This window comes from Aegilops tauschii, chromosome 2 (assembly GCF_002575655.3).
Source record: "Aegilops tauschii subsp. strangulata cultivar AL8/78 chromosome 2, Aet v6.0, whole genome shotgun sequence".
Taxonomy (NCBI): domain Eukaryota; kingdom Viridiplantae; phylum Streptophyta; class Magnoliopsida; order Poales; family Poaceae; genus Aegilops; species Aegilops tauschii.
The window spans coordinates 138,319,939-138,329,548 of NC_053036.3; the positions used below are offsets into that span (position 1 = coordinate 138,319,939).

Below are 9,610 nucleotides of genomic sequence, written 5' to 3' on the forward strand. Positions count from 1 at the left end.
TGGAGAATGTTGTTCCTGCTGTTAGTGTTGCTGCTTCCCCTGTTTGTCTGGCGGGCAACGATGTTCCTGAAGTATCGAGAGTGGAGCCTCATGTAGCTGAAGTATCTAAGGACATTGCGGTTGACCAGACTGTTGCAAATCCAGAGAATGCTGATGTTGCTGTAGAAGAGCAGTCCAGTGAGCTTGTGGTGGATTCGTCGCAACCTAGCCAAGAAAATGTTTTGGTCAGCTCTGAAGAACAACAGCATGAAGACTCTGACACTGAAGGCAAGAGTTTTGTTTCGAACAGTGCAGTTAAAGTTTTTCTCATTCATTTTGTTTAATTACTATGGTAGCTGTATTAGATGTTTAATGATAAGTGAAACTTGATCTTTTGTTGATGATTTTCGAAATAGATAGCAGAATTTCCTTATCTTAATATTTGAACTTCATTCTTTGGATAAGTGAACTTCATCTTTTTATTACAGATGATGAACTTCCTCTTGTGACACCGTCGAGCATTGATCCAGCTCAACTGAAAAGATACAATGAGTTGTACGCTGCTGTTACGAGGGTTCGAAAGGACAAGAAGAAGAATTATGGTTTTTTAGAAATGGTTTTATTCATTTGTATTTTCTAATTTTGGTATTTTACCCTTTTTCTTTGTTGTTATTTTTTAGTATCTTATGTTTCAGTTTTTCATAAAAAATTCAGGGACATGATTGCTTTTAAAATTGAGATGGCTGATATTACCATTGGCGAAGTTGGTCAATCTTTTTGGGATAAAGGGATGCTCACTACAGGCCTTGTAGATCTCGGGGTTTCTTTGTTGGTAGATAAGTTTAAGGGATCTCCGACGATGGTTGTCCCTTACCATATTTGTGTAAGAATGCAGAAATTTATGTTTTATTTTTTGATTTTCTTTTCTGATTTCGTGCAACGACCTGTTTGCTTGAGCGCTATTTGATTTTTGGTCTTGTTTTGGAAGACAAATATTTGGAATGGTGGTACTGTAGGCAGGAGCGTTAAAATGATGTTCTCTTCGAAAGCCGAGGAGCGTGTTGATAAAAAGGATATGGTGAGTAACGTTTTTATGTGTCCAAAACTATATTTGGTGTGTTTGTTTTTATAGTGTTCTGTTTCTTCTTCTTATAATAATTTTATTTATTTTTTGTGCTTCGAACAGGTCCTTTTTGCAACTTTTGATCTGCCAGAGATGAGGGATGACGTTGGTCATTATTGTGTAGTTGCGTTAAATGTGCATGAAAGGCGGTTTGAATTTCTTGACTCGCTCAATAAACCTGGCAGCCCTGATGCGATCAGGGTTTTTAGGAGGATGGTTAAAAATATCAAGCGTGCATGGAAAGAAGGTAGCTCAAGTTCTGATGAGCCGCTAAATCCTCCTACACTTGATGGATTTGTGTTGAAACATGTCATTGTCCCAATGCAGCCAAATGGGTGTGTTCCGTACAGCCCCTCTCCACCATACTGGTCAAGTTTTTTATATTTCATTTTGTGAAATTGATGTTTTTTATTCTTTTATTGCAGGCATGATTGTGGATTCTATATGTTTCAATTCTTGCAGACTTGGGATGGTGTTCGAGTTGCTCAGTTTCGGGTGGAGCACATTGGCTACATCAGAAAGGCCATGCTCTATAGTTGGCTCACATAGAGAAAAGTGTTGCCTTGATTTAACATCACTTTTAATTTTTGCAGATAAAATTTGTTTTAGTGAACTTCTTTATCCTCCCTTATTTATTTTTTGTCTACTGCTCGCTTCCGCTTCTTACGGGCTTTTTTTACTAGTGTGTTTATTTAAGTGCGTGCTTTAGAATGGATGTGTATATTTTTTGTTGTGTTAGTGAGCTGCATTTGTTGTAGATAAAGTTTGCTGCATTTATTTTTGGGGCAAGTGAGCTGCATTGTTCTTTATAAGTGGGCTGCATTGTTGTATACAAGTGGACTGCATTGTTGTATGCAATTGTTCTGCATTGCTGTAGACAAGTGGACTGCATTGATGTAGACAAATTGGGCTGCATTCTATTCTTTAGTGAACTGCATTTTTTATATTTAATGAGATGTATTACATGTTTTTTGGTTTTGTATTTTGTGCTGAGTGTTTCCATGTTTTTTCTACTCGTTTTTAGGTTTTGATGGGGGGCTTCATGAAGGCTGTACGTCACTGTTCGAGTCCCAGGGTTCTGAGGTGGTTATGGAGGATTGTGCCATTGGAATCTCCCCAGATAATTCTGGTTCTTTGGCTGGAGATGGTTTGAACACAGTTGTGGCATCTGGACCTGATGGTGGAAGTATTTCTCGACCTAGCTCTCCACGCGATGTATTTGATGTTGATGATGATGATTTTGTTACGCCGTGCCCATGCGTCAGTAGGACTAGGAGTGCAGCAATTAATCGTCCTCCTGTGGATGAGGTTGAAGTATTTTCGAACAAGAGGGCAGGTGAGAGGGTTTTAAGTTGAGATGCTCTATAGAGAAATTGAAGCCTCCGAGGTTCAAATATATTGATGAGGCAAGGAAAATAAAGGATCTTGTTCTCAGCAAAGATTTTGTAACCAAATACCACGAGTAAGTATTATGTGTGTGCCCTTAATCCATTTTGTGTGTTTTGTTTTCAATTTTAATTTTATTGATCCCATCTGTGTATGTTTACTGCAGGGACGCATTCTTTATGGTGAATAGTCCTTTTGGTGATGTTGATACTTACACTGTTGACTATATCTATAATATATTTGGCAAAGGAGCTTTAATGGATTCATATCTCATGGATTTTGTCATCAAGTACTGGAAGCAAGACCCTGAATTGGGTTTAGTTTATCTTTCTGGTGAACGTGTGCTACTTTCACCTTTATTTATCACGGTAAACGTCTGCTGTCATTTTTTCTATTGTACTGGTTTTTTCATGTCCATGCCTGCATGCATGGTTTATTCTTTTTTTCATGTCCTATTTTTGTTCTTTTTTCTGTCTAGTATTTTCTTCAAATGGAAACCTTTGTGATGAGAGATGATGAATTAAACCCTGTGTTGCCAGTTGTGCATAGCCCGTTTGTTGTAGAAGATGCAGTTAAGCAGTTCAAGGTTTTTGTGAGCGACGACGTAAACCTGTTGGACGCAAAACTGGTAAGTCCATTGTTTTCCGTCATTTATTTTCTGGTTTGTTGCATTTCTTTTTATAGTTACTTTTGGAACAGTGGTCCTAGTGCTACGTGTCGAAAGAACTTTTCATTTCATTTTTGTATTTTTATGTGAAAAGATTATGATGCCGCGCTCCAAGGATGGTCATTATTCCTTATACACAATGAACCAGCATCGCCAGACGTTTGATATCCATGACACTAGGAAGTACACTGGCCATTCTGATGTCACGACAAAGTGGCGCAGGACTGACTACCACTCAGATTGCACTGAAGTGATATGTCATTTTTTCTTGCCAAGTGCAAATCTTTTTTGTGTTTCTCCTACTGCATTTTTTTATAAACTGCACATGCAATGTTAGCACACATAGAACCACACTTGTTTATTTAGTGCACTGCAACATATGCGTGGCAGAACTGCATTTTCTCACACACCCCCTAATCTGTGTAAAAAAGGTGATAAAAGGAAATGACCTCACGTGCATTTAAAATAGGGATTGTCTAGACGTTGAGAACAACTTTGTATTTTTTGGTTCGTCTGAATAGTAATTTGATCTGTGACGTGTGTTATTTTTACTTTGTGGTTCCTTTTTTTGCCAGATGAGGACGATGACTCAGCTGCTGAAGGCGATTTATGGTGAAAAATGTATAAATCTAAGAACCAGCCTGATTGGGTTAAATTGGCAGAGAAGCCCTCTTACCCGGTCGTGCCAGAGCAGGGAGCAAACGAGTGCGGAATCTATGTTCTGAGGTTAACGCAGTTGTATGACGGCCAACGTCTAGTTGAGAAAATTATCTAATCCGATGTAATACCTTCTGTGTTTTCTTCTTTTTCTTGTTACTTTTTTTATTATTTGATTTTTTCACTTTTTGTTCTTTATGACAACCTTTTTTTTAATCACTGGTCTGCATTTTTTTAAATTTTCTCTTCAGCCTGCTGTTGAAGATTGGAAGGCGGAGTACATGTTCCAGCTGCCGTTCAATCCTTCGAACATGTTGTATTATGAAGACATGCCGCTTGAGCTACGAGATCTGATTGCGGACCTCGGGCTTACTTCCCTGTCGCAATCGCAGAGGCAGTAACAGTCATTTGGCATTGTTTCTCCTGGGTAAAAGCCTGTGTATGGACAAGAACTAGGGTTCATGTTGTGTACTGTGTGCTCTAAGGTAGATTATGTATGAAAAGACTTTTTTTTCTGTTGTTGTGTTTTCGTCTGCTTTTTGCAGCAGCGTATATGGATGAATTTGTATGTGTATGTGTATTTTATATAAATAACTCATACAGTATTAATATGTGTATATTTTTATTTTGTTGGCCACCACGTTCTGTGCGAACTGGCATTTGTCACGCTTATATGTATCGTACGTGTCCCAGAAACTGCATTGCATGTGATGCCGAACTTCTTCGTCCAATAAAAAGCACTGCATTTGTCTACAAGTTTGTGCTGCACCTGTATTTTTTTTGCTGCACTTGCCGCAGACCCTGTATTCATGTGTGTATCCAGAAACTACATTGCTTTATGATACTGCACTGCTTTACCTAACCAAATGCACTTCATTGTCTAAAGCTGCGTCCTGCAGTTGGTTTTTTTATTGTTTGTACGGTAGGGTGGGGGGGAGGTTGCCCCCCTTTTTTTAGTTGTCTATAGATTTGTATTGCTCATGTATTCCTTGTACTTAGCGCACTGCATGCGTTAGTGCGAGGCTGAGCAGGGGGGTGGGAGGGGGTTGTGACCCCCTCCCCACTCCTTGCGAGGCCGAGCCTGGAACGAGCTGGAGCAGGCGGCGACGCGGCGTGCCGCGCCGCCGCATGCGTAGGCGAGTCAGTCACACACCGCCGCCTCCCTGTCTATCTTAGGGGTGTGGCTCTGGGTTGCGTGCGTCCTAGGGTTGCAAAAACAGAATGTCTGCACTGTGCCTGTCAACCAACTGCACTGCGTGCGTTAGCGCGAGGCCGAGCAGTGGGGGTGGGGAGGGGGGTCACGACCCCCCCTCCCCACCCCCTGCGAGGTTGAACCTGGGACGAGCCGGAGCAGGCGGCGACGCGGCGTGCCACGGCGCCGCATGCGTAGGCGAGTCCGTCACAGCCCGCCGCCTCCCTGTCCATCTTAGGGGTGTGGCTCTGGGGTTGCGTGCGTCCTAGGGTTGGAAAAACAGAATGTCCGCACTGCGCCTGTCAACCAAGCGCACTACGTGCGTTAGCGCGAGGCCGAGCAGGGGGGTGGGAGGGGGTCGTGACCCGTCCTCCCCACCCCCTGCGAGGTCCAGCCTGGAACGAGCCGGAGCAGGCGGCGAGGCGGCGTGTCGCGGCGCCGCATGCGTAGGCGAGTCTGTCACTCCCCGCCGCCTCCCTGTCTATCTTAGGGGGTGTGGCTCTGGGGTTGCATTCGTCCTAGGGTTGGAAAAACAGAATGTCTGCACTGCGCATGTCAACCAAGCGCACTGCATGCGTTAGTGCGAGGCCGAGCAGGGGGGGTGGGAGGGGGGTCGTGACCCCCCTCCCCACCCCCCTGCGAGACCGAGCCTGGAACGAGCCGGAGTAGGCAACAACGTGGCGTGCCGCGGCGCCGCATGCATAGGCGAGTTCGTCGCACCCCGCCGCCTCCCTGTCTATCTTAGGGGCGTGGCTCTGGGGTTGCGTGCGTCCTAGGGTTGGAAAAAACAGAATGTCCGCACTGCGCCTGTCAACCAAGCGCACTGCAAGCGTTAGCGCGAGGCCGAGCAGGGGGTGAGAGGGGGGTCATGACCCCCCTCCCCACCCCCCCTGCGAGGCCGGGCCTGGAACAAGCCGGAGCAGGCGCCGACGCGGCGTGCCGCGGCTCCGCATGCGTAGGCGAGTCTGTCACACCCTGCCGCCTCCCTGTCTATCTTAGGGGTGTGGCTCTGGGGTTGCGTGCGTCCTAGGGTTGGAAAAACAGAATGTCCCACTGCGCCTGTCAGCCAAGCGCACTGCGTGCGTTAGCGCGAGGCCGAGTAGGGGGGTGGGAGGGGGGTCTTGACCCCCTCCCCACCCCCCTGCGAGGCCGAGCCTAGAACGAGCCGGAGCAGGCGGCGACGCGGCGTGCCGCGGCGCCGCATGCGTAGGCGAGTCCGTCACAACCTGATGCCTCCCATTCTATGTTAGGTGTGTGGCTCTGGGGTTGCGTTCGTCCTAAGGTTGGAAAAACAGAATGTCTGCACTGCGCCTGTCAAACAAGCGCACTGCATTCGTTAGCGCGAGGCCGAGTAGGGGGTGGGAGGGGGTCGTGACCCCCTCCCCACCCCCCTGCGAGGCCGAGCCTGGAACGAGCCGGAGCATGCAGCAACGCGGCATGCCGCGGCGCCGCATGCGTAGGTGAGTCCATCACACCCCGCCGCCTCCCTGTCACACCCCGTGCGCCTGTCAACCAAGCCAGGTTGTGACGTGGGATTGTGCCGTTGTAGCCAAGTGAAAAAGATTCGCCAAGTGGAGGAGGCAGTTTGACTCGGGCTAGACGTGGTAGTGTTCTTGATTGTCTGGAAAAAATAATTGTCTAAGCGAACAGCAATGCTTTATTGACAGCACATCTACGGTCCCATACCGAACTGCACAGTGGGCTGCATTTTTTTATGTGAAGGGGTACTGGAGTTACTTGCTAGTTGTGTGTCGTTGGGCTTTGTTTTTTTGGGCTATGGGAATTTGTTGGGTCCGTTGGGGTGTCAGACGCATTGGGCCCAAGTCGCCGTGTGAGCACGGCTGGTTCCGGTGCGCTGTGTGTGCGCTCTAATGTTTAGTCCCACCTCGCCCGCGAGACCGCGCTCGACCTGTTTATAAGCGCTGGCAAGGCATCTCTATCAAACTCCTCTGGTTACTTGTTTGGGCGCTTATACACGACGCTCGCTGCTCTTTGCTCTCTGACCTGTTGGCCCATGTGTGCCCGGCCCCATGCATTGTGGCTCAGAACGACTCCCCTACCGTGGGCGCAGACCTATTATGGGACTGGCTGGGGCCTGGTTGCACCTGGGTGGTCAATTTTTTTCCTTATCTGAAGCATTTTTTTCTTTTGCAGTATATATATTACGTGGTAGTACAAATAATGTCATTTGTACTGCTTGCACCAACATTGAGTACAAATAAGTCTGAGTGTTGTGCACTGCACGAAAGTTGCTGCATCCCCTCTCGTTCTACATTTAAGCATGTACTGCACTTCATGCATACACTTTGTGAACTACCTTATATATGTTCTGTGAACTATATTCATGTTTTTTTAGAATGGTCTGCTGATTATATTTTTTAGAAATATTAATATTAATGTTGTTTTTCTATAATTACTATTGTGTACTGCATGTGGACACATGTGTACTGCTTATTTATACCATTGTGAACTGCATTAATATTTCTTTTTTAGGTATGAGTTGTAGTCAGATTACTTAATTTTTTTGTTTAACGTTGTTTTTGAATATGTTTTGTATGTGTGTAGTACATTTTGGTATCACACATTAAATTTTTCAAAGTTGTCTGGATACTTGTTCTAATACAAAACTAAATTCAGCAAAAGCAAATGATCACAAGCAAACTGACGACACAGAAGCAAACAACAGAAAGAAAATTTGATGATAATTCTAAAATGACATTGTTTTTTACAAAAGAAATGTTCGATATGAAGCAATGGACATAATCAAAAGCTTGCAGACATGAAACAAAGATCAACACAACCACTAAAGTAAAATGAAACTAAACATAGCCCTGATTATTTCTAGTTGCTGTATTGGATTACAACCTTGTTCTTCTTCTTTGCTTCTTTGTCTCTTTTTGCCCTGTCCAGTCCCATTATGACATCGTATATGATTCTCCATGACTCATATGTTGCGAATGCATCTATTGCTGCATACTTGATAAGCTTTTCTGGCAGCGGGCAAAATCCCCACAGAGTATGGTCCTCCTTGCGGTTAATTTTTTTTCTTCATGTCATGGTAGTGAATGTCTATCATCCTGCCGGCAACATCAGCCAAAGAGTCAAACTTCTTTTTATTGTATGGGTCTCTCCATTCCACCTGAATATCAATGTAGTTGTCGGAGTTGATCTCCAATCCAGATAGCTTCAGCTTGCTTTTGTCTCCTTCAATGGAGAATCCGACGAAGGTGTACTCACCATTCATGAGGAATTTGTCTAGTTCCATTGGCCTGCAAGATGTTTGTATAGACTGGATATAGTTTATTTTCTTAGAACTACCAATGTTTTTTTGTTTTTTTTTTCTGAAACTGAAGTGCAATATGAATACCTGAATCTGTTGTAGTGAGTAGCTGCTAATACTTGTTCAGCATAACTAGTAAATCTGATAATAGATTGCATAAACAATGCATGTTTTGTGCATGTTTGTATTCTTGAATTGAATTTCATACATGTTTTGTATAGTAATGCAGCAGTTTTGTATTGTTCAGTCAAATAATTTGTATTTGGTAAAACAAAATAAAACTATGTGTATCGCTAGATATCATATAATTCAAGAATTGAAAACATGAGTTACATGGAGCTAGATGAAAACTGTCAATGAATTCCTATGCCATGCTTTTTAAAAATGAGAACCAAAGTTTAAATAATGGCAGTTGCAGTGAAGAAAATTTAAAATCAATATTGACAAGCAATAGTACAGATTGATAGTTATTCTGACCTGTCTTTAGCTGCAGAGATGTGGTAGACAAGGCATTCTCTTTCTACGCATAGCTGGAGCACTGCTGCCCGCTGTGGCTTCACGTAGTGCGTGTACTCGACATCAATGCTGACTAGTTTGACAGGCATTCCGCCGAGCTTCCTCCTGAGCATGGACATCATTGTCCACGTCTTCACCCTTCACTACAAAAAAAAGACACATCCGTGACATTTTGGGCCGAACGAAAAAAATTCTGTCATACTTATGACACTTCTATGACGATAATTGTGACAAAACCCGGTATCATCATAGATGTGGTGGGGTCCTACTTCTATGACAAAAAATCATGATAGAAAATGGGCTTTTCATCCTGGGCGGGCCAGAGACGCAGCTGCATGACATTCTTTGGGTCGTCCATGACGGAAAAAACCGTGGTAGAAGCGAGGGCGAGGAAAATATCGGGGTGTTCCCGGTTACGGTGGGTGGTCGGGGCCGAGCGATGCGTGTTTCTCTCGTACACGCACGCGCGTGGGTGCGAGGCGTTGGGCTCTAACTGAACTCGAGCGATTGCACTGTAGGCTACGCGTTACTGAACCCAAGCGATCGATCGATGGCTGTTAACTGAACCCGATCGAGCGATTCCTTCGCTACTGCTGCTAACTGAAGCCGATCGATGCTGCCTCTAGATGAACAGTGAGCGTTGCTGGGGGGTTAGGATGAACAGTTCCCGGTGGGGGTGGATGAACAGGACCCCGTGGTGTTGCCTCTGGATGAACAGGACCCCGATCGATCGAGCCGGTTGGGGCTGGATGAACAGGACCACGTGGAGGGCTGGATGAACAGGACCATCCCGTGGAGGGCTGGATGAAC

At 44.9% G+C, this 9,610-nt stretch overlaps 1 protein-coding gene across 1 annotated transcript; it reads right to left on the reverse strand.

The window, feature by feature from the left end:
* Positions 1-8,038: 8,038 nt before the first annotated feature.
* On the reverse strand, positions 8,039-8,919 carry LOC141040827 (uncharacterized). The gene is made up of 3 exons (XM_073506945.1): positions 8,762-8,919; positions 8,372-8,425; positions 8,039-8,273 (listed from the first exon to the last, which is right to left on the reverse strand). Exons 1-3 carry the CDS (start codon positions 8,917-8,919, stop codon positions 8,039-8,041), a joined length of 447 nt encoding a protein of 148 aa, XP_073363046.1.
* Between the last annotated feature and the right edge of the window lie 691 nt (positions 8,920-9,610).

Bases quoted from the DNA above. Each gene is read 5' to 3' on its own strand.
- LOC141040827 (XM_073506945.1), bottom strand. From the start codon at position 8,919: ATGTCCATGCTCAGGAGGAAGCTCGGCGGAATGCCTGTCAAACTAGTC. The intron at 8,426-8,761 runs GTCAGAATAACT...ATCTATTATCAG, and splicing joins ATCTCTGCAGCTAAAGACAG to ATTTACTAGTTATGCTGAAC. The intron at 8,274-8,371 runs GTATTCATATTG...AACATCTTGCAG, and splicing joins ACTCACTACAACAGATTCAG to GCCAATGGAACTAGACAAAT.